The sequence below is a fragment of the Hyla sarda genome, chromosome 1 (genome assembly GCF_029499605.1).
Source record: "Hyla sarda isolate aHylSar1 chromosome 1, aHylSar1.hap1, whole genome shotgun sequence".
NCBI classification, from domain to species: domain Eukaryota; kingdom Metazoa; phylum Chordata; class Amphibia; order Anura; family Hylidae; genus Hyla; species Hyla sarda.
Genome location: NC_079189.1, coordinates 189676645 through 189702177, shown reverse-complemented (window position 1 = coordinate 189702177; position 25533 = coordinate 189676645). Strand labels below are relative to the sequence as shown.

Here is a 25533-nt window from a genome sequence, read left to right as displayed (position 1 = left end):
GTACCTTTCGTTCACCAGAACCGAGGTCACTGCGTTTCCCTCTCTTTTGACTGCATCGTCCTTGAAACCTCTCTCAAACATTGTAGCCAATTCCCTCTTCTCTGACTTTTCAATATGCCCAGCTTTAACACTTTTACGCGGCCCCTAAGACTAGTCTGAAACTACATCATTCCCTTACGTTTCTGTGCTACTTCGGCTCCTGCACCCAGAACTATCAGTACCCTGTATCCTTTCCTCCTGGACACTAGTGTGGTGACCCAGTACAGAATCACGTGCTCTTCTCTACTCATGCCCATCCTGTGTGGCAGATGCTGCTTCAATGTCCGTCTTGGGACCACTCTCCTCAGGACTCTATAGTTCACAGTATAATGCAATGTTATGCAATGGTTAATGGATTGGTATTTTCTATGCACTTGTTACTTTAAGAAACCTGTTGTCATGGACCTTGTTGCATGGGGAGTATGCAAAGGTTAACCAGGTGACTTATCTGGCCAATGGGACCTCTCTAAATTCCTCCCATATATAGTGAGGTCAGAGTTCAGTTCAGTCTCTTGCAGTGGTACAGTTTGGTGAAGTGTGAAGTCTGTCTGTGAGGTGTCGAGTCTGTCTGTGAGGTGATTCTGAAGGAGGCCTGAGGCCTAGTCCAGCAACCAAGCATCAACTACCAGTTAACCCCAGTACCCAGGTGAAAGTCAAAGCCTTGCGGTAAGCACTTCAGTCCAGGAATAAATTCAAGTCAAGTTCAAGTGACCAAAGTCTAGCGTGGGCTGCATAAAAGTCAAGCTAATCATATACAGAACAGCACAATCAACTATAAGTCCCAGAAAGCCAATAAGCTTCCCAAAGTTCACCTTGCATCTCCTTCACACTTATCTGGGCTGTAACGGATTGTACCATCTTTTCAACCACAGTAAAGCAAACCAGTTATCCATAATCTTGTGTCGGAGTAATTTTTTGCCCCGTACCTGGCACAGGAGAAGCTGGTCTACCTCAGGTACCATCATCTGAATGCATTTGTCCCCGTCCCCCCCCCCCCCCAATTTTTTTTTATAATGACAGGTACACTTTAAGGTTTTGTACATTTACCTAGGGGATGATGCTAGTGCTAGTTCTTAAAGGGGTTATCCACGATAAGGTTATTTTAGTATGTACCTGGCAGACAGTAATGTCTTAGCAAGGATCTGCGCTTGTCTTGGGGCTAAATGGCCATGTTGTGAGATTATCATAACACTGTGGATAGCTTTTTGTGAACTGGTATTTCCTGTTTGAATTTTCTTTTTTTGACTACAAATCCCACAATTCCATTTTCCTCCCTCCCACACATCAGCCACCCCACCCATTGAAACATAGATGAGCTGCATTCATCAAAAGACCTGTGGTTTTCAATCAGGGTGACTTCAGCTGTTGCAGATTGATCCCTCCACCCATTGAAGCAGACAGGCTCCCTGTCATCAGCTGACTAGTGAGTCAGGTCTCAGCCGCATTGCAAGCTGGGAAAAATCTGAGACAACAGTAATTTTTTATGCTGGTAAAAATAAATATTGGAGTGAAAAGCACAGAAGAATTGTGAGAAAACCGTCACACACAGGTACAGACACCATATTATGAACTTTACAGCCCCTGTAGCATATTCAAATCAAAAAAATTCCTGGAATACCCCTTTAAGTAAAAACATCTTTAGAGACACCTTTCACAGCTTATATCTTTCTATACTGGAAATTTGCCAGTCCTCTGCTTTATTATCATGTATTGATCTTGGGTTACATCAGGTCTTACAGTCATTCTCATTTACACTTGTGGTGTTCTGCTGGTTTCTCATCAATGATCTCACGTTTTCCAGCAACCAGTGTCTGCAATGAGAATGTAATTTTGTTGTGCTATATTGTCTATATCAGCCATGAGCCTGATGAATAATTTTAGAACACAGAAATTTGCCATGGGGAGATAAATAAAAACTGTTTTTATACTGTGTAAACTTGGCTATGTTCACATGGCTGAATTTCCAAGTAGAATCCGCTGGAGAAATGTAATATATGAATCTGCTTGGAAATGCATTGCCGTCTATGGAGATGCCACATTTCCGAGTGGTCCTAGTGCTGGCAGGGCATACTGTTTGCGGAATAGCACTTGCCATTTATGGAATGTCCTGCCATGTTTCCTGCAAATCTTCCGCTATGTAAATCAGGCCAAGAATGTGCCAGATTTATCACAAATGTAACATGTGAGTTTTACCATATGGTAAACTCAGAAAAACTTATTGCCCCACAAAATTGTGCAATTACATTTTTATTTTTTTTATTTTGTCCTACAAATAATTTTGTTGCAACTTTTTCCCACAAAAACTCAGTGGAAAGAAAAAATGTATGGGTCTTAGAAGGAGAAAGTAAGAAGGAAGAAACCATAAGCCTAAAATAAAAATTTGAGGGGTCAGAAAAAAAATTAATAGGGTACTTCGGAGGGGAAAAAAATATTTTCAAAACAACTGGTGCCAGAAAGTTATATAAATGTATAAATTACTATTGTTTAAACATTTAAAACCTTCCAGTACTTATCAGCTGTTGTATGCTCCAGAGGAAGTTGAGTTGTTCTTTGCAGTGTGACCACAGTGCTCCCTGCTGACACCTCTGTCTGTGTTAGGAACTGACTACAGTAGGAAAAATCTCTATAGCAAACTGCTCCTGCTCTGGACAGTTCCTGACATGGACAGAGGTGGCAGTCAGACTGGAAAGAAATTTGAAAAAAAAAATCAAATCTGTGCCCCTTTAAGGATCCTTCACAGCGTTGACTGGTGCTAAGCATCGTTGGACTGTGGTTCTATAGCTATTATTCTAAGGGCCCACCTTTCATCTATACAGAACATGTGCACACCCATTTTTACTTACATTGCAATCTTTGTTGTTATTATTGCATACATCAGATATATCATCAATAAGACCCTAGTGACACATGGAGTTGTATTTGGCTCCACCATATTGTTTTAGAAGTCCACTATTGTAAAGGGACCTGGGCCCATTGAAGGTTTTGCTAGTATTCTGGTTGGTCAGTACCAAAGTGGTTCTAAGTGGCTACCGGCAGAATACTGAATGCAGTTCTCAGTCTGTAGATTACTATTACAATTCTTTTTGCTTAAAATGATGTCTAGTTTATATAAACCTATTAAATAATTTATAGGTAAACATACACTTTATTACACAGCATTCTATTTTTTAACTAATTTTAAGTGAATGTTTTGTAAGTTATGAATAACAATAAAGCGCGGTCACTCCATCTGCCAACACATATGGTATCCTTGGTTACATTGTTAGTTATGTCTCTAGAAAACAACCTCGAAATTTAGCATGAAATGTGCTGTGCAGATTTTGATGCTATTTTTGATGTGGTTTTTTATGTGGCTTTTGAGGTGTGTTTGTCAAGTTCCCACCTATTTTAACGTGAGTTTCCAAGTGGAACGGTGAAATGTCACTTCTTTTCTCTGCGCAGTTTTTTGAAAAACACACGGATGTATGAACAATTCCTGTTAAAGAAGTTTCAATAGTAATGTCAATATGAGATGGAAAATGTGTGTTTTTTGTGGTGTTTTTGTGGTGTTCTTTCTTTGAAATGTATACTCATGTGTACATACCGGACTTTTTATGCACCATAGGTAGGTTAGTAGCCTATCTAAGTGTGCATACTATGGGGTAATGCTGTCCTTGGCCTTACTGCAAAATAGTCCTTTTAAAAAAGGAAATGTATGTAAATATGGATTTAAATTAATATTTATAGTTGACATGATATCTTGAAATTGTGTTCTTTTGCGCATAAAAAGCTATAATTATTTAAGCTAACGTTATCTATTTTTCTTTTTTTCACAGAAAAATATATGAAGAGCAGTAAGTATTTTTTTAACTGACTTTTAGTGAAATGTTTTAGATAGGATAGTACTCACAACAAATTTTTATCATAGTGACAAGGGCTGCAGTTTTGCAAAATTATACGAAGAACCCCAAACCACTGATTCAAATGCTAGAATATATGTCCAAGCTCAGCACCTTCCCATCTAGCCAGTGGTGCCCTCTGGTAACATAGGGAGCCTGGATCATATTTTCTGCAGAGTATCTCACAGGTCAAGCTGTCTGGATCTTCCCCACCCAAACCAATGCAAAAGTCCATTTGTATGGGAAGGTTAGGAGAAATAACTATTGGCCAAACAAATGTTCAGCCGACAATTACTGGAAATATATGGGCACTTTTAAATTATTGGAAATATATGGGCCTGTTCAATATGGCATTATTATAGCAAAACAATTAAACAGTATAGCCAAGTTCATGAAATGTATAGATAATATATTTTAATGTTAAAGGGAACCTGCTACAAGTTTTATGTTGCCAAACCACAAGCAGCACAAAACTGGTGCAGGAAGCGTGAAACTGGTTCAGGGATCATGATCCCAACACTCTTTGAATTACTTTGATACACGTAGAGAAATCATGGTTTAAAAATGCTGCTGGGACCTTTGGAACAGGTCATTGGGAAGGGCCTTTGCAGCTGCCCTCTGCCCCACAAGTGACGTGTCTCTATACACACATTTCTCAGGGCTGGCAGAGTGGAAAGCAGCCATGGGGACCATCTCCCGTGACTACTAACCTAGGTCCCTTTGAACATTTTTTACTAAGATTTCGCTATTCATAGTGTGTCAGGATTGTGCTACCTTTACCAGTTTTATGCTGCCCGTGGTTTGGGCAACATAAAACTGGTGACAGGTTCCCTTTAAGAGTAGCTATTGTCTGCTGTTTATGTCTCATTGTCTTCTTGTCTTAAAATGCATTGCTGCTCATTGTAAAACACAGCCCTATTTTTGTTCCATAGAGGTAAACCGAATCTGCTAGACATGGGATCCCTGATGATTAAGCCAATCCAAAGAGTCATGAAATACCCTCTGTTACTTTGTGAACTACTGAACTCCACTCCCTCATGTCACCCAGACTACAGGACACTGCAGGAAGCCTTTACAGCCATCAAAGATATGAATGGCAACATCAATGAACTCAAGAGAAGGAAGGATTTAGGTACAGTAACAGAATTAAATTTTCCACTACTATGTTTATTTACATTAAGAAATAATATATGCAGGTAACTAAGTTATTCTTGGAACTGCAGTAGGTTGCTGCCCACTCCAGGGCCCAGTCTTTGTTGACATTAAAGGGGTACTCCACTGGAAAATATTTTTTTTTAATCAACTGGTGCAAGAGAGTTAAACAGATTTGTAAATTACTTCTATGTAAAAATCTTTATCCTTCCAGTACTTATCACCTACTGTATGCTCCACAGGAAGTTATTTTCTTTTTGAATTTCCTTTCTGTCTGACCACAGTGCTCTCTGCTAATACCTCTGTCCATTTTAGGAACTGTCCAGAGCAGGAGATGTTTGCTATATGGATTTTCTTCTACTCTGGACAGTTCCTGACATGGACAGAGGTGTCAGCCGAGAGCACTATGGTCAGACAGAAAAGAAATTCAAAAAGAAAAGAACTTCCTGTGGAGCATACAGCAGCTGATAAGTACTGGAAGGATTAAGATTTTTAAATAGAAGTAATTTACAAATCTGTTTAACTTTCTGGCACCAGTTGATTTAAAAAAAATTGTTAATTGGAGTACCTCTTTAACGGATGTTTTAATGGCTAATATCGGAAGTTCCATTTTTTATATGCAAGTTTTAGAAAATCTTTTACCATTTTACTTACGTTAACATCAGTATATCAGTTATGAGTGACCTCCATCATGTGTCAATAACGGACATTTCATAACAGATTTTAACAATGCTAATGTGAATATAGCCTTACTCCTTTCTGTTTTCTCTCTTCTCTTTTTTGCTTAGCATCTGCAAATCATAACATTTGGTTTATTGACATAAACTTCTTTTATCCTTAAAGAGGTTCTGTAGCAGCTGGTATATCTTTTCATATTAAGCTTCTCTGACAAATTTTAATAGTGATGTTTCTATTCCAATGGAGAACTATATAACAGAGGATATGATAAAAAAAAATTAATACAGTGGTTCCTCAGCATACGATGGCCAGACATATGATAGTTTCAACATACAATGGGCTCCAAGAGCTCATCGTATGTTGAATACAGCATCGACTTGTGATACCTGTGAATGTTGGGGCCATTGTCCAAATGGCTATCCATTGGCGCTAACTGCTGCAGCTGCCGCTGGGCCATTAAATCTGCCCCATTACGCAGTGCAGAACCTAAACAGATACTTGTGTCACATGTCCCTGGCTGTTCAGCTTCCCTGTCTTACCGCCACCCCCTCGGCCATGTCCGAAAAGACTGCCACTCCTTGCTGCATGCATAATCGCTGCCCTCCTCTTCCTTCATACACTAGAGGTACCACTTACCTCTAGTGTTCACAGCAGTTCATGCATATTCCAGATCGGACAGTGACTACAGTACTGTACTAAACGGAATGTACTAAACAGTACTGTACTAAACAGAAAGTACTAAACAGTACTGTACTAAACAGAATGTACTAAAGAGTACTGTACTAAACAGAATGTACTAAACAGAAAGTACTAAACAGTACTGTACTAAACAGAAAGTACTAAACAGTACTGTACTAAACAGAAAGTACTAGACAGTACTGTACTTAACAGAATGTACTAAACAGTACTGTACTAAACAGAAAGTACTAAACAGTACTGTACTAAACAGAAAGTACTAAACAGTACTGTACTAAACAGAAAGTACTAAACAGTACTGTACTAAACAGAAAGTACTAAACAGTACTGTACTTAACAGAATGTACTAAACAGTACTGTACTAAACAGAATGTACTAAAGAGTACTGTACTAAACAGAAAGTACTAAACAGTGCTGTACTAAACAGAAAGTACTAAACAGTACTGTACTAAACAGAATGTACTAAACAGAATGTACTAAACAGAATGTACTACTGTACTAAACAGAATGTACTAAACAGTACTGTACTAAACAGTACTGTACTAAACAGAAAGTACTAAACAATACTGTACTTAACAGAATGTACTAAACAGTACTGTACTAAACAGAAAGTACTAAACAGTACTGTACTTAACAGAATGTACTAAACAGTACTGTACTAAACAGAATGTACTAAAGAGTACTGTACTAAACAGAATGTACTAAACAGTACTGTACTAAACAGAAAGTACTAAACAGTACTGTACTAAACAGAATGTACTAAACAGTACTGTACTTAACAGAATGTACTAAACAGTACTGTACTTAACAGAATGTACTAAACAGTACTGTACTAAACAGAAAGTACTAAACAGTACTGTACTAAACAGAAAGTACTAAACAGTACTGTACTAAACAGAAAGTACTAAACAGTACTGTACTAAACAGAATGTACTACTGTACTAAACAGAATGTACTAAACAGTAATGTACTAAACAGAAAGTACTAAACAGTACTGTACTTAACAGAATGTACTAAACAGTACTGTACTTAACAGAATGTACTAAACACAATGTACTAAACAGTACTGTACTAAACAGAATGTACTGATTTAAATCTTTTTTTTTTCTTGGGACGATTAATGTGATTAATGTTGTATTTATGGTTGGGGACAGTGGAATACAATGGATTGTACAGTTTTATATTTAAAATAAAATAAATTATATATATAAAAAAAAGAATGTACTAAACAGTACTGTACTTAACAGAATGTACTAAACAGTACTGTACTTAACAGAATGTACTAAACAGTACTGTACTAAACAGAAAGTACTAAACAGTACTGTACTAAACAGAATGTACTACTGTACTAAACAGAATGTACTAAACAGAATGTACTAAACAGTACTGTACTAAACAGAATGTACTAAACAGTACTGTACTTAACAGAATGTACTAAACAGTACTGTACTTAACAGAAAGTAGTAAACAGTACTGTACTAAACAGAATGTACTAAACAGTACTGTACTAAACAGAATGTTCTAAACAGTACTGTACTTAACAGAATGTACTAAACAGTACTGTGCTAAACAGAAAGTACTAAACAGTACTGTACTAAACAGTACTGTACTAAACAGAATGTACTAAACAGAATGTACTAAACAGAATGTACTACTGTACTAAACAGAATGTACTAAACAATACTGTACTAAACAGTACTGTACTAAACAGAAAGTACTAAACAATACTGTACTTAACAGAATGTACTAAACAGTACTGTACTAAACAGAAAGTACTAAACAATACTGTACTTAACAGAATCTACTAAACAGTACTGTACTAAACAGAAAGTACTAAACAGTACTGTACTAAACAGAATGTACTAAACAGTACTGTACTAAACAGAATGTACTACTGTACTAAACAGAATGTACTAAACAGTACTTTACTAAACAGAGAGTACTAAACAGTACTGTACTAAACAGAATGTACTACTGTACTAAACAGAAAGTACTAAACAGTACTGTACTAAACAGAAAGTACTAAACAGTACTGTACTTAACAGAATGTACTAAACAGTACTGTACTTAACAGAATGTACTAAACAGTACTGTACTAAACAGAAAGTACTAAACAGTACTATACTAAACAGAATGTGCTGCTTAAGGGTATGTTCACACTGAGGAATTGGGGCGGAATTCAAGCAGAAATTTTCTGCCTCAAAATATTATTACTTTTCCACAAGAACTCACAGAGATTTTGCGCAGAATTTCGCGCAAAATTGGCGTGGAAATCGCGCGGAATTCCGCGTGGAAATGCAGGTTTCATGCGGAGGAGGAGTATAAAGTATTTCTATTCATAAATTTTTTATTTATTTTTTTCATGCGGAAATTCCGTGCGAATTCCGCACAAATTCCGCGCGAATTCTGCACCAATTCCGCGTGAATTCCGCGTGGAAATGCTTCTGACTGAAAAAAATATATAACATTGATCTCTATGGGAGAACGACGCTGATTCTGCCTGAAAGAAAGAACATGTTCTTTCTTCAAGCGGAACAAACTTCCTCGTCAGAATTCTGCTTGAGGAAATTCCTCAGTGTGAACTGAGGGGCAGAAATTCTGCACAGCTCTATGGGGATTTCACTGCTGAATGATTTGGAGAGGGAAAAGCGAGCAGATTACTCGTGGAAACTCCTCTCCAATTCCTCAGTGTGAACATACCCTAAAAAGTTTCAATAGCATTGGCCTATATCCCTTTTCCCTTATGCATTACTGGACAGTAATTTTAAATGAAAGGGAAAAGGTTTATGCAGTAATATCAGGTAGGGGATTCATGGAATAACCTTCCTGTAGAAGTGGTCGCTGCAAATACAGTAAAGGAGGTTAAGCATGCATGGGATAGGCATAAGGTTATCCTGATATAAGATAAGACAAGGGACTTTTGATAGTATTCAGAATATTGAGCATATTAAATGGGCCGAATGGTTCTTATTTAATTTTTGTATAGGTATTATATTAAGTGACACATTATATAAGTTCTGCCGCACAGACAAACTTAGTCATCTGCACGTTTCTTATACTGAAATACAGCACAGGACACATAACCAGGCAGGTGGCATTGGGAAAGGCAGGGACTTGTTGTTTGCTACAGTAGATAAAGGCTGTAGATAGATGAGTGCAGTGACATTGGGTCCCACCTAAAGCTCCTAAATCCAATGTGACATCTGTAACAGAGTCCCCTCACCTACCATGTGCCGTTTAAAAAAACTGCTGCACTTCTATTCCTATGCCCCTTGTCCCAGCACATAAAATGCCATATGTCTATATCTATTCTGGCAACTGTTAAAGGGGTTATCCAGGAAAAAACTTTTTTATATGTATATATGTATCAAATGGCTCCGGAAAGTTAAGCAGATTTGTAAATAACTTCTGTTAAAAAATCTTAATCCTTTCAGTACTTATGAGCTGCTGAAGTTGAGTTGTTCTTTTCTGTCTAAGTGCTCCCTGATGACACGTGTCTCGGGAGCTGTCCAGAGTAGAAGCAAATCCCCATAGCAAACCTCTTCTACTCTGTGCAGTTTCCGAGACAAGCAGAGATGTCAGCAGAGAGCACTGTTGCCAGACAGAAAAGAACAACTCAACTTCAGCAACTGATAATTATTAGAAGGATTAAGATTTTTTAATAGAAGTAATTTACAAATCTGTTTAACTTTCTGGAGTCAGTATATATAAAAGTTTTTACCTGGAATACCCCTTTAACGTCCAGACAGAATATATATATATATATATATATATATATATATATATATATGCCATATTCCAGACATATAAATGTCAACATTTGTAGTGTCTTGTATTTTCTAATTTCATAACCGGTGACTTCGGGCCTGTTAAACTGTGAGACACAAAAGAACCACGGCACAAGCTTCATTGTACTGCGGCTTCACGCCTAAAGTCTGCGGCCAGAAACTGTTCCTCTTCTGTGAAGACTTATTATAAATTGATTCATTATCTTCTAGAGTCCGGGCTAAGGGCTTTTTGACATCCATGTCAATATAACATTACAGAAGCTGCTTGCCCTTTAACATCTGTGGGGTAATATTTGATGCCTTTTGATATCTGTTATTTTTACAGTGCTGAAGTACAGGAGGGTAGATGAAGAAGAATCTCTGAAAGACAAACTTTCCAAGCTCAGTATTCACTCAATTACAAAGAAGTCAAAGAGAGTGACCAGCCACCTGAAGATCCTGACTGGTAGAGAACAGGCACGTACCACTTACAGGAACGCTAGTCTTTAGTCCAAGCACATATACTGTACATCAGGGAGAACTTATCAATGTTGGGGATTCGTCTTTTTGTTTAGTAGCAATGTGTACATGCACCAAATTTAGTAAATGGTTGCACAGCATGTGATAAATATGGTCCTAGAACACATTTTAAACTAAAACTTCAGTAAACCTCTGTGTATGATTCCCCCGCTGTGCAAAATTATGCAACTTTTTAAAAATGCTCTTCACAGTCTCATTAATAAGCCAGGTCTGGACTGGTATATGCTTGCGGTTTAATTCAGGGCATTGAGCCAAAAATTGCATCTGTTTAACCCCTTAAGGACTCAGCCCATTTTGGCCTTAAGGACTCAGACAATTTAATTTTTACGTTTAAATTTTTTCCTCCTCGCCTTCTAAAAATCATAACTCTTTTATATTTTCATCCACAGACTATTATGAGGGCTTGTTTTTTGCGCGACCAGTTGTCCTTTGTAATGACATCAATCATTATATCATAAAATGTATGGCGCAACCAAAAAACACTATTTTTGTGGGGAAATTAAAACGAAAAATGCAATTTTGCTAATTTTGGAAGGTTTTGTTTTCACGCCGTACAATTTATGGTAAAAATGACATGTGTTCTTTATTCTGAGGGTCAATACGATTAAAATGATACCCATTATTATATACTTTTATATTATTGTTGCGCTTAAAAAAAATCACAAACTTTTTAACCAAATTAGGACGTTTATAATCCCTTTATTTTGATGACCTCTAACTTTTTTATTTTTCCGTATAAGTGGCGGTATGGGGGCTCATTTTTTGCGCCATGATCTGTAATTTTTTTTTGATACCACATTTGCATATAAAAAACTTTTATTAAAACTTGTATTAAAAAAGTAGGAATTTTGGACTTTTTTTTTTTTCGTTCACGCCGTTCACCGTACGGGATAAATAACATTTTATTTTAATAGTTCGGACATTTACGCACGCGGCGATACCAAATATGTCTATAAAAAATGTTTTTTACGCTTTTTGGGGGTAAAATAGGAAAAAACGGACGTTTTACTTTTTTATTGGGGGAGGGGATTTTTCACTTTTTTTTTACTTTTACTTTTACATTTTTTTTACATTTTTTTTTACACTTGAATAGTCCCCATAGGGGACTATTCATAGCAATACCATGATTGCTAATACTGATCTGTTCTATGTATAGGACATAGAACAGATCAGTATTATCGGTCATCTCCTGCTCTGGTCTGCTCGATCACAGACCAGAGCAGGAGACGCCGGGAGCCGGACGGAGGAAGGAGAGGGGACCTCCGTCCAGCATTCTGAATGATCGGATCCCCGCAGCAGCGCTGCGGGCGATCCGATCGTTCATTTAAATCGCGAACTGCCGCAGATGCCGGGATCTGTATTGATCCCAGAACCTGAGGGGTTAATGGCGGACGCCCGCGAGATCGCGGGCGTCGGCCATTGCCGGTGGGTCCCTGGCTGCGATCAGCAGCCGGGATCAGCCGCGCATGACACGGGCATCGCTCTGATGCCCGCGGTTATGCACAGGACGTAAATGTACGTCCTGGTGCGTTAAGTACCACCTCACCAGGACGTACATTTACGTCCTGCGTCCTTAAGGGGTTAAAAAAAAAAATTAATTAAAATTAAAAAGACAAAATCATATCAAAAGCTGCTGAAAAGTTGCAGATATTCGCGCAAATTTAGCAACTCTTCTACAACAACAAAAAAGCTCTTAACTCAAGGATAAATTCCCACATCCTTTAAAAAACCTGTTTTCTGGTGTTTTATTCAGACCTAAGGTAAACTACTGTCACTTAGCATTTGCTATGTAGAGGATCCAGAAGACAGAATAATTAAACTGACCTAAAGATACCAAAAGGACTTAACCAGAAAATAAAGGACTATTTTGTCCCTTAAGTGCAATTACCCTTTATACAATAGTCAAGATTTTAGCTTCCCCGTGAATATAAGACGTGTTAAGAACTTCTGTATGTAACGTTTGAAGCGAATTTTGGATTTAAAGGGCAAATCTTTCAACTGGTTCTTGTTATTATTATCTTAAATGTTGTAAAAATAAAGAAAATATGTTACAGTCACAATACTAAGTGATGAAATATTGCTAGGGCCTATTAATCTCTAGAGTGAAAGCACAGGAGTGCTAGTCGAGCGCAGCAGCTGCTTCACAGATTTTCCCTGCACAGCTATTCACCTGTCCCCCAGCTTGAATGGGGCTGTCTGTGTTACCATTCTCTCGTATGACTGGCTATATATATATATATCCAGTATCTCAATTTCCATATACTTCTTATATGAGGGGCATGTTACACTTTAGTAACTGCTTACTGCCTTCATCTTATTTGTAAAAAAATAAAAAAAGGAAAAGGACATACCAGCCTCCAGGGTACACTGCTACAGTAGTAAAATTTCTCTTAAAATTTTCCCTAAGATTTATCAAAGTCACAAGACATCAAGGACAAAGGGCATACGTATAAATCCAGGCAAATACCAGGAATATGACTTGGTCTATTTGGAAGTGATCATGTTTGGTTAGCATTCTGCTGACATAGGTTCTAGTTCTGCGACTCAAATGCATGGTAGATTACACTTCTATGTCCTGCAGACCAATGTAAAACAGACCAAGCATAGTCACTACTAGATTTCAGTTGGTCTACTAATTCTTGTGGGTATGCAGCAAGTATGCCGTAGTATATGCCCGAATAGATTTTTGACAGTGCCCTTACCGATACAGGTGTTGGAGACCTGAAACACATGTGAGTGGGGCCTCAGATTTTACTATTCTGCAACTGAAACATGAAGTGTACATGTCATTTGCAAAAACTTTTATTTAATGTAGATAATACCATTATATGCATGTTTTTAATATGCATTGGTTAAAAATGTGTATATTTTTTGAGTGAAAAAATGTCTTGTCCCGGTAGCTATTGCCTGCATGTCTCTGGGAGAGACAAAATACAGAACGTGAGGGCAGGACAAGCAGGGCTCTGTGCAGGCTCCTGGCTTGTCAATTATCCTGCTGTGTGAGCCGAGAGTGTGTTACAGAGCCTCATCGCACAGAGCCCTGCTTGTCCTCAGTGCATAGAGCCCTGCTTGTCCTCAGTGCATAGAGCTCTGCTTGTCCTCAGTGCATAGAGCCCTGCTTGTCCTCAGTGCATAGAGCCCTGCTTGTCCTCAGTGCACAGAGCCCTGCTTGTCCTCAGTGCATAGAGCCCTGCTTGTCCTCAGTGTACAGAGCCCTGCTTGTCCTCAGTGCACAGAGCCCTGCTTGTCCTCAGTCTACAGAGCCCTGCTTGTCTTCAGTGTACAGAGCCCTGCTTGTCCTCAGAGCACAGAGCCCTGCTTGTCCTCAGTGTACAGAGCCCTGCTTGTCCTCAGTGCATAGAGCCCTGCTTGTCCTCAGTGCATAGAACCCTGCTTGTCCTCAGTGCACAGAGCCCTGCTTGTCCTCAGTGCAGAGCCCTGCTTGTCCTCAGTGTACAGAACCCTGCTTGTCCTCAGTGTACAGAGCCCTGCTTGTCCTCAGTGCATAGAGCCCTGCTTGTCCTCAGTGTATAGAGCCCTGCTTGTCCTCAGTGTACAGAGCCCTCCTTTTCCTCAGTGCACAGAGCCCCGCTTATCCTCAATGTACAGAGCCCTGCTTGTCCTCAGTGCACAGAGCCCTGCTTGCCTCAGTGCACAGAGCCCTGCTTGTCCTCAGTGTACAGAGACCTGCTTGTCCTTAGTGTACAGAGCCCTGCTTGTCCTCAGTGTACAGAGCTGTGCTTGTCCTCAGTGTACAGAGCTCTGCTTGTCCTCAATGCACATAGCCCTGCTTGTCCTCAGTGCACAGACCCATGCTTGTCCTCATTGCATAGAGCCATGCTTGTCCTCATTGCACAGAGCCCTGCTTGTCCTCAGAATTCCAGAGAGTCAGCCAGTAACACGGAAAGGGCACTGCAGCTTGCTTGGGCAACACTTTTGGATCAGACTTCCATGCAGTCACTCTGACTATATTTGACTTGACTGGTAACTTGACTTGGTTGTAGGTAGAGACAGTAGACATAGATGGCTGGACTTACTGACATATGCAGGCTTGAGGCCTCCAGGTGTACTGGATGCTGGATCTGAGGACTGTGCTTGGCTGTCCTCAGCAAAGGTCTGGTGTAAGAGAGAGATTTGGTAGAAGAGAGATTGTAATGGCTCTCCCTCTTATAAAGGGGGGCTGAGCCAGAAGCTCATAGGTCAAGCTGCAGGTCATCTGTTTAACTGGTGCTCTCTGGGTAACGTGATAACATAACATGTGATAACTCCAAAGGTCCTTTAGACATTTACATTGGTCCTCCAAAGGTCCTTTATACTTTATATACACATAAGACATAACCTTGTACTGGCTAGACATAGTAACACTAACTTCTTTATGGGGGAGACACTGCAGGAGAGCCCCAAGGACACTGAGGGACTCAACCTGACAAAGCCTAAGTGTAGTACAGGACTATGCTTTGTACTGGGACATTACATATATAAAACATATTTGCAAATTACAGTACCCATTTAAGAAGTTTTATGTATATAAAGGTCTTACCTTGCTCATAATACTCTAACACCTTATAGGTGAAAGATCAGATATTCAACAAAGAAGAAAAAATATTTAGAGGCTTGGAAAAGACTGTTAAATCCTGCCTTAAGAACATTTCATGTACACTCCAGCATATGCAGGTAAGCTTTGCATTTAATACATTTTTTACTGCTATAATGGGAATATATTGGTGATATTATATGCTTCTCCCTTTTTCAATCTCTACCCAAACTCATCTATAGTTCTGTGGGCCACCTTATCCCAATGCTTTATTCTTGAAATCAAGACAATGCCCTAGTCACGGTTATTCCACCTGTGTGAAGTTCTACAGTATATTTATACACAGGACCACTGTTTAATAACTATCTATTGTGTTATTTCAGGATGCGTTGCCTTTGGCTGGCCAAAATGTTATTGAACTACAAGATGTATTGCATGATGACACCCAAGAAAGTCATGAAGATTTAAACCTGCAAAGCAGTGTAGGAGTACAGTATGAGCAGCTGGTGAGAGTACCTTCCATAATAACATAAGCTTTGCTAAACAACATTACAGGCTTAGATCGAAGGATGGTTCTGGATAACCAATATACTTCTAGCTGAGTATAAGTTCATATTTCATTAAAAGGGCTTTCACATCAAAGTAAACATGTAATAAAAGAATCATTACCCAGCAGAGACCTCACTGATCCCCAGAGACCTCACTGATCCCCAGACTGGGTCTTGACTGCCAGTTGCCATATTGCCACTATATTTTATGGGCTCATGCACACAACAGTCTGTGCTGAAGGCTGCATAGCCCCATATCAGCTAACCCTACATGCCAGTGGGGGTTCCACTGATATAGTGTATGTCACGATGCCGGCTGGCAGGTAGTGGATCCTCTGTGCCAGAGAGGGATTGGCGTGGACCGTGCTAGTGGATCGGTTCTAAGTCACTACTGGTTTTCACCAGAGCCCGCCGCAAAGCGGGATGGTCTTGCTGCGGCGGTAGTGACCAGGTCGTATCCACTAGCAACGGCTCAACCTCTCTGACTGCTGAAGATAGGCGCGGTACAAGGGAGTAGACAGAAGCAAGGTCGGACGTAGCAGAAGGTCGGGGCAGGCAGCAAGGATCGTAGTCAGGGGCAACGGCAGGAGGTCTGGAACACAGGCTAGGAACACACAAGGAAGCGCTTTCACTGGCACAATGGCAACAAGATCCGGCAAGGAAGTGCAGGGGAAGTGAGGTATTAATAGGGAAGTGCACAGGTGAAGATACTGATTGGAACCACTGCGCCAATCAGCGGCGCAGTGGCCCTTTAAATCGCAAAGACCCGGCGCGCGCGCGCCCTAGGGAGCGGGGCCGCGCGCGCCGGGACAGGACCGACGGAGAGCGAGTCAGGTACGGGAGCCGGGGTGCGCATCGCGAGCGGGCGCCACCCGCATCGCGAATCGCATCCCGGCTGGATGCGGTATCGCAGCGCCCCGGGTCAGTGGATCTGACCGGAGCGCTGCAGTGAGGAGAGTGTAGCGAGCGCTCCGGGGAGGAGCGGGGACCCGGAGCGCTCGGCGTAACAGTACCCCCCCCCCTTGGGTCTCCCCCTCTTCTTAGAGCCTGAGAACCTGAGGATCAGACTTTTGTCTAGAATATTGTCCTCAGGTTCCCAGGATCTCTCTTCTGGACCACAACCCTCCCAATCAACTAAAAAAAAGGTTTTCCCTCTGACCTTCTTGGATGCCAGAATCTCTTTGACGGAGAAGACGTCCGAGGAGCCGGAAACAGGAGTGGGGGAAACAAGTTTGGGAGAGAAACGGTTGATGATGAGTGGTTTAAGAAGAGAAACGTGAAAGGCATTAGGAATACGAAGAGAAGGAGGAAGAAGAAGTTTGTAAGAGACAGGATTAATCTGGCACAAAATTTTGAAAGGACCAAGATAGCGTGGTCCCAACTTGTAGCTAGGGACACGGAAGCGGACATATTTAGCGGAGAGCCATACCTTGTCTCCAGGAGAAAAAATGGGAGGAGCTCTTCTTTTCTTATCCGCAAATTTCTTCATGCGTGATGAAGCCTGTAAGAGAGAATTTTGGGTCTCTCTCCATATGATGGAAAGATCACGAGAAATTTCATCCACAGCGGGCAGACCAGAGGGCAAGGGGGTAGGGAGGGGGGGAAGAGGGTGACGGCCGTACACCACGAAAAATGGGGATTTGGAGGAAGATTCAGAGACTCTGAAGTTATACGAGAATTCGGCCCATGGTAGAAGATCTGCCCAATCATCCTGGCGGGAGGAAACAAAATGTCGTAAATAATCACCCAAGACCTGGTTAATTCTTTCTACTTGTCCATTAGATTGAGGATGATATGCAGAAGAAAAGTTTAATTTAATCTTGAGTTGTTTACAGAATTGATGTAGAGGGGTCTGGCGAGACTGGTCACCGGGATGTTGAACCTGTTGACGAGAGAGGCCAAAATAAAATTTCCTGCAGATCCGGAATCCAGGAAGGCCATAGTAGAGAAGGAGAAGGCAGAGGCAGATATCCGCACAGGCACAGTAAGACGTGGAGAAGCAGAGTAGACATCAAGGACTGTCTCACCTTTGTGCGGAGTCAGCGTACGTCTTTCCAGGCGGGGAGGACGGATAGGACAATCCTTCAGGAAGTGTTCAGTACTGGCACAGTACAGGCAGAGATTCTCCATGCGGCGTCGTGTCCTCTCTTGAGGTGTCAGGCGAGACCGGTCGACCTGCATAGCCTCCACGGCGGGAGGCACAGGAACGGATTGCAGGGGACCAGAGGAGAGAGGAGCCGGGGAGAAAAAACGCCTCGTGCGAACAAAGTCCATATCCTGGCGGAGCTCCTGACGCCTTTCGGAAAAACGCATGTCAATGCGAGTGGCTAGATGAATGAGTTCATGTAGGTTAGCAGGAATTTCTCGTGCGGCCAGAACATCCTTAATGTTGCTGGATAGGCCTTTTTTAAAGGTCGCGCAGAGGGCCTCATTATTCCAGGATAATTCTGAAGCAAGAGTACGGAATTGTACGGCGTACTCGCCAACGGAAGAATTACCCTGGACCAGGTTCAACAGGGCAGTCTCAGCAGAAGAGGCTCGGGCAGGTTCCTCAAAGACACTTCGAATTTCCGAGAAGAAGGAGTGTATAGAGGCAGTGACGGGGTCATTGCGGTCCCAGAGTGGTGTGGCCCATGATAGAGCTTTTCCAGACAGAAGGCTGACTACGAAAGCCACCTTAGACCTTTCAGTAGGAAACTGGTCCGACATCATCTCCAAGTGCAGGGAACACTGGGAAAGAAAGCCACGGCAAAACTTGGAGTCCCCATCAAATTTATCCGGCAAGGATAGTCGTAGACCAGAAGCGGCCACTCGCTGCGGAGGAGGTGCAGGAGCTGGCGGAGGAGATGATTGCTGAAGCTGTGGTAGTAGCTGCTGTAGCATCACGGTCAGTTAAGACAGCTGTTGGCCTTGTTGCGCTATTTGTTGTGACTGCTGGGCGACCACCGTGGTGAGGTCAGCGACAACTGGCAGAGGAACTTCAGCGGGATCCATGGCCGGATCTACTGTCATGATGCCGGCTGGCAGGTAGTGGATCCTCTGTGCCAGAGAGGGATTGGCGTGGACCGTGCTAGTGGATCGGTTCTAAGTCACTACTGGTTTTCACCAGAGCCCGCCGCAAAGCGGGATGGTCTTGCTGCGGCGGTAGTGACCAGGTCGTATCCACTAGCAACGGCTCAACCTCTCTGACTGCTGAAGATAGGCGCGGTACAAGGGAGTAGACAGAAGCAAGGTCGGACGTAGCAGAAGGTCGGGGCAGGCAGCAAGGATCGTAGTCAGGGGCAACGGCAGGAGGTCTGGAACACAGGCTAGGAACACACAAGGAAACGCTTTCACTGGCACAATGGCAACAAGATCCGGCAAGGAAGTGCAGGGGAAGTGAGGTATTAATAGGGAAGTGCACAGGTGAAGATACTGATTGGAACCACTGCGCCAATCAGCGGCGCAGTGGCCCTTTAAATCGCAAAGACCCGGCGCGCGCGCGCCCTAGGGAGCGGGGCCGCGCGCGCCGGGACAGGACCGACGGAGAGCGAGTCAGGTACGGGAGCCGGGGTGCGCATCGCGAGCGGGCGCCACCCGCATCGCGAATCGCATCCCGGCTGGATGCGGTATCGCAGCGCCCCGGGTCAGTGGATCTGACCGGAGCGCTGCAGTGAGGAGAGTGTAGCGAGCGCTCCGGGGAGGAGCGGGGACCCGGAGCGCTCGGCGTAACAGTGTATATATATATGTATATGGACTGTCACCTGACATATTGCGGTAACATTTACCAGGCAAGCAAGTGTTGCCAATGTGACACTTATTCCCCACTCCCTATTGTAGTAAACATGCATGCTAGGCCTATCCAAGTATGAATCAAAGTAAAACAGAACTGACGGCTCTCCTCTGCTAATGCTCACACCTGTGCCCAGATTGACCGGCAGTGTTCCCGGTCCATACAGCAATATGAAAGAAAGAATTTCCAGCACAGGACACAATGCAACAGGTTCTTTATTCCGGATCAAATGGAATGCACAGAAAACACCAACGCGTTTCGGTTCAAGCTGGACCCGAAACGCGTTGGTATTTTCTGTGCATTCCATGTGATCCGGAATAAAGAACCTGTTGCATTGTATCCTGTGCTGGAAATTCTTTATTTCATATCCAAATATGAATGTTATGGAGGAGAAAGAAAAAAAGCCTGCCCGACTTAATGCACATTTCATGTCAATGCTGTCTATAAGGCAGTCCTCAAGGTACCGTTCTTGTATACCTGTGTGTGTTTGTTTACCTGTACACATTCACATTATGGTTCTTTAGAAGTGTAGTGACCATGCAGGGTGTTGAATATTTGTTCCACTCTCACCTCCAGTTTACAATAGGGTCATTGGTGGGAGACTCTCCTTCTTGTTTGGGGAAAACAAAAAATGTTCTCCACAGCTGGAGGTGGTGTAAATATAATAAACACATATACTCTCCTTCTCTAGTCCCCTGCAACTGCTGTACTAATGGTACTGGTACCTCCCTGGAATTTTCCTCTTCTGGGTTTTATTTCCTCCTGACCTGCCCTCCTTAGTCACTAATAAGCTGAATGGGCAGGTCCTTTGGGGTCAGTATGACACAGAACCCACACTATGCAGAGACCAGAAGAGGACCAGGAGCATAGGTGCAGCAGCTGGGGAGGACCGGAGGGGGTGAGTATAGTATGTTTATTATTTTCACATCCCCAGCTGTGGAAAAATGTTATTTTCTCATGACAATCCCTTTAAGGATGTGTTGCACACCCATTTAAATTATTCAAACCAGAACACCAGAGAGCTCTTTGTTAAAAAAAGAAAATAATTTTCTTTGTAGTATTCTGTAGCTAATATGTACTGGAAGGATTAGGATTTTTAATAGAAGTGATTTACAAATCTGTTTAGCTTTCTGGCACCAGTTGCTTTAAAAAAAAAAAAAAGTTTTCCACTGGAGTACCCCTTTAAACTATAGGTCATTTTCTGATGATCCATTCTCTTTAAAGGCCAAAGGGGCTTGATTCCATGCTATTTATCCTCTGGAAACATGCATAATATTCTGAGTGATCTTATTGTCCACTTATTATCCACAATATTAAAGCTGGATTAATTAAAAGGCAGATGTGATTTCTAGATAGGCATCTGAATTAATGAACATTATTATATAGACAAGTCATAAGAACACAGACAAACTGAAAGTCCAAATGAATGTGATTAAGTTTGACCTATCCAATGAATGTGATTACTACTGACCTATGAACACAGTCACATTTACACAATAGGTAAAATAGGTAAAAAAAAAAAAAAAATTGTGAAAGGCTCACACCACTAAAAAAGATTATATACCGAGATAACCTGTGTTGCACGTACCCGTCGTGCAAAAAATGAAAATAAAAGTGAATTGGCTGAACAGTCCTCAAGGTACATAAATTGTAAAAATGCACAAGATATGACTAGTTGAATTATTTATTATTAAATGTATAGCATAAAATAAAATGTAGCATATAAATTAAAGGGGTTAGTCACCATAAGGTGATTTTAGTACATACATGGCAGACAGTAATGGACATGCTTAGGAAGGATCTGCGCTTGTCTTGAGGCTAAATGGCTATGTTGTGTAAGTAATAAAAAAAAGTGAAAAATCCCCTCCCCCAATAAAAATGTAGATTGTTCGTTTTTCCCATTTTACCCACAAAAAACGTAAATTTTTTTAATAAACATATTTGGTATCGACGCGTTCGTAAATGTCCGAACTATCAAAATATAATATTAATGGTCCCGTACAGTGAACAGCGTAAACATAAATAATTGAAAAATCCCAAAATGCTGCTTTTTAGTCACATTTTATTCCCCAAAAAAATTATAAAAACGATCTAAAAGTTTTAAATATGCAAATGTGGTATTGATAAAAAGTACAGATGACACGCAAAAAATTAGCCCTAATACCGCCCTATATACGAAAAATGAAAAAGTTATAGGTGGTCAAAATAGGGCAATTTTAGATTACTGATTTTGTACAAAAATATAAAGGTATCTAGACATGGGTATCATTTTAATCGTATTGCAGGGATACAGATGTGGAGGACGGGAATCCGCCAGGGGTTCCCTTGTTTTTCCAGAGAAAACCGACTTCGGCACTGTGAGCGTGATGACACGGGAGTCAGGAGTAGCTTGTATCAAACTTTTTATTATTATCATAAAAAGTGAAACTACATAAGGACTACGCGTTTCGGAGGGGCTCCCTCCTTCCTCAGGTCCAAGGTACAGTGTGCGGATACCGTGTTTGATATATACAAAGAACCATTAATACATTATTACATTAAACTTTTGAATTTTAGCTTGTCTGAATGCTATTGGAGGCTGAGTGTGATGTCAGCCTCCAGGATAAGTGTATGGTATGGGGAACAAATGGGCTAGTGCATTAACTCTGTGATTTTTTGCCTGTTGAAACCAATCAGTCCATTGTGGTCTATGGGGATCTCACGGTATGTAAAACTGTAAGATAAGCAGGAGGGTCTCGGCCGTACAGTGGATGGGAGACCCTGGTGGTGGTTCGAGTGAGTGTTACATTGTTGTGGTTAAACTTTACTCGTGATTGACAAATGTAGGTCAATTGGTAATTAAAGGGGTATTCCAGGCCAAAACTTTTTTTTTATATATCAACTGGCTTCGGAACGTTAAACAGATTTGTAAATTACTTTGATTAAAAAATCTTAATCCTTCCAATAGTTATTAGCTTCTGAAGTTGAGTTGTTGTTTTCTGTCTAACTGCTCTCTGATGACTCACGTCCCGGGAGCTGTGCAGTTCCTATGGGGTTATTTTCCCATCATGCACAGCTCCCGGGACGTGACATCATCAATGAACAGTTGGACAGAAAACTTCAGAAGCTAATAACTATTGGAGGGATTAAGATTTTTTAATAGAAGTAATTTACAAATCTGTTTAACTTTCCGGAGCCAGTTGATATATAAAAAAAAAGTTTTTGCCTGGAATACCCCTTTAAGAAAGCCTTTGAACCGTGGGAACTAGGTCAATTGGCAATTAACTGAGTGTTTGAACCGTGGGAACTAGGTTAATGGGGTACCAAATATGGGTAGTGGGGTTAATTGAAACTGGATGTAATGTGTAAGGCTGGGTATGAATGAATGAATGGGAGGTTAAGGATCATAGGGGGAGATTTATCAAAACCTGTGCAAAGGAAAAGTTGTCCAGTTGCCCATAGCAACCAATCAGATCGCTTCTTTCATTTTGCAGAGACCTTGTGAGAAATGAAAGAAGTGATCTGATTGGTTGCTATGGGCAATAGGACAACTTTTCCTTTGCACTGGTTTTGATAAATCTCCCCCTATGTTCCATAACCTCCCATTCATTCATTCATACCCAGCCTTACACATTATATCCAGTTTCAATTAACCCCAATACCCCTATTTGGTACCCCATTAACCTAGTTCCCACGGTTCAAACACTCAGTTAATTGCCAATTGACCTAGTTCCCACGGTTCAAAGGCTTTCTTAATTACCAATTGACCTACATTTGTCAATCACGAGAAAAGTGTAACCAGAACACTGTAACACTCCGTCCCACCCCAGGACTCGAACCACCACCAGGGTCTCCCATCCACTGTACTGCCAAGATCCTCCTGCTTATCTTACAGTTTTACATATCGTGAACCACAAAGGGCCTTGTTGGTTTCAACAGGCAAAAAATCACAGAGTTAATGCACTAGCCCATTAGTTCCCTACACCATAAAAGAATGGAGGGCTCACTATTCGCAAATATTTTTGCATATGCGCATAAAAAAAAAAATATATAACGAATATGCGAATTTCACGAATATATGACGAACATTTGTCCATATATACGCAAAATATCGCAAATTCGAATATGGCCTATGCCGCTCATCACTAGTGGTGAGTGGTGCAGCACATCGGTTAACTTTTACAAATTTCTATCTGTATCCATAAATTGTTGACCTATCAGTGAATCCCTATATTTAAAGACTGATACCAAGAGACTTTCATCACTATTTGCTATAATTACTTATAGGTGGCTATTTACTATACTCTCTCTATGTGGTCAGACCATTTTTTATATATTTTTTATTTATCTCATATGATATGATGTGTGTTTCTGGCAAGGGCCCTGCCAAAGCACCATTTTAACTTATATGCTACATTTTATTTTATTCTATTCATTTAATAATAAATAATTCAACTGATCATATCTTGTGCATTTTTAGAATTTATATACCTTGAGGACTGTTCTGCCATTTCACTTTTATTTATATTTACACCGAGATCTACATTTGAATGAACATGCTAAATAAGATTAGCGATATGGTAAGGGAAATCATCTAACTATACAGAGCAAGATCTCTACAGTAGTTTGGTATCTAACAAGTTAAAATTCATTTTGAAAATTTGAACATAAAATAGGGTTAAAGGGGGTCTCCTGAAATGACATGGTGGTATGGTTATGGCCCTTGGCAAGGCTGGCATTGTATTCTTTAGGTGCATAGAAGTCTGCATAGATAACTTGCAACAGTCTGTCAGTGTTTAATATATTTACAAATAACCCTTTAACCTGGCCACAAACATTAGGCAAGCTGCACTGGGGAATGGCATGACACTGATCACTGACAAGGAAGACTTCTATTAAAAAATCTTAATCCTTCCAGTACTTATCAGCTGCTCTATGATCCACAGGAAGTTCTTTTCTTTTTGAATTTCCTTTCTGCCTGGCCACAGTGCTCTCTGCTGACACCTCTGCCCATTTTAGAAACTGTCCAGAGCAAGATAGGTTTTCTATTGGGATTTGCTCCTACCCTGGACAGTTCATAAAATGGACTGAGGTGTCAGCAGAGAGCACTGTGGTCAGACAGAAATGAAATTCCAAAAGAAAAGACCTTCCTGTGGATCATACAGCAGCTGATAAGTACAAGAAGCATTAACATTTTTTAATAGAAGTAATTTACAAATCTGTTTAACTTTCTGGCACCAGTTGATTAAAAAAAAATGTTTTCCAGTGGAGTACCCCTTTAAATTAGGTAAGATTTTCAAAAAATGTCAGCATGTTCATAATTGATCATTTGGGACAATATAGGGGAGATTTATCTTTGCTTTTAGAGCATTTTTTTTTGTCTATGTTTAGGCGCAGTTCAGGCGCAAGCAGCATATTTAGTGACTTTTATGCGCCTTTTGATATAGACAGTGTCACTCTTTTTGCCTACCCGTAGAACTTTTTCTTTTTGACCATGCAGTAATCATGTATTTATCAATTGCGACTTTTGTCAAAAGTCGCTATTTTGTGCGCAAAGGTCCTTTTTTAGGCGCAAAGCTACAGCACCTACAGGTAGGCGTGAGAATAATTTCTACCTTCCGCAATTCAACCTTTAACCTCTTGTGGACGACAGCGTCCCACTCCCCTTCTATGACACTTGTTCAGGAGGTGAGCGCAGGTCATAGCTGGGTGGTCGTGGTGGCTATGTGCCACCAGGGCCCATCTCTAATGCCAGACATCACCGATCACGGTGATGCCCGGCTTTAACCCCTTAGACACCGCAATCAAATTTGATTGTAGCATCTAAAATGCCAGTAAAACTGTGCCGGCAGCTCTGTGAAAGTAAGTAAAAACACCTAACCTGCCAAATACAGGACCCGGGAAAGTGTCTACTTCCCTCCCTCACAAGTGTCTAGAAAAAGTGTATGTG

The 25533-nt window shown here is 41.1% G+C and overlaps 1 protein-coding gene across 1 annotated transcript in view; it reads left to right on the top strand.

Annotated features, from left to right (window-relative positions):
- Positions 1-25533, top strand: part of ARHGEF38 (Rho guanine nucleotide exchange factor 38) — a 118542-nt gene that overhangs the window by 67128 nt on the left and 25881 nt on the right. Inside the window, exons 5-9 of the mRNA XM_056566133.1 lie at positions 3855-3872; positions 4850-5049; positions 10557-10687; positions 15320-15424; positions 15668-15790. Coding sequence (XP_056422108.1) covers positions 3855-3872; positions 4850-5049; positions 10557-10687; positions 15320-15424; positions 15668-15790 — 577 coding nt within the window. The remainder of the gene's footprint in view (positions 1-3854; positions 3873-4849; positions 5050-10556; positions 10688-15319; positions 15425-15667; positions 15791-25533) is intronic.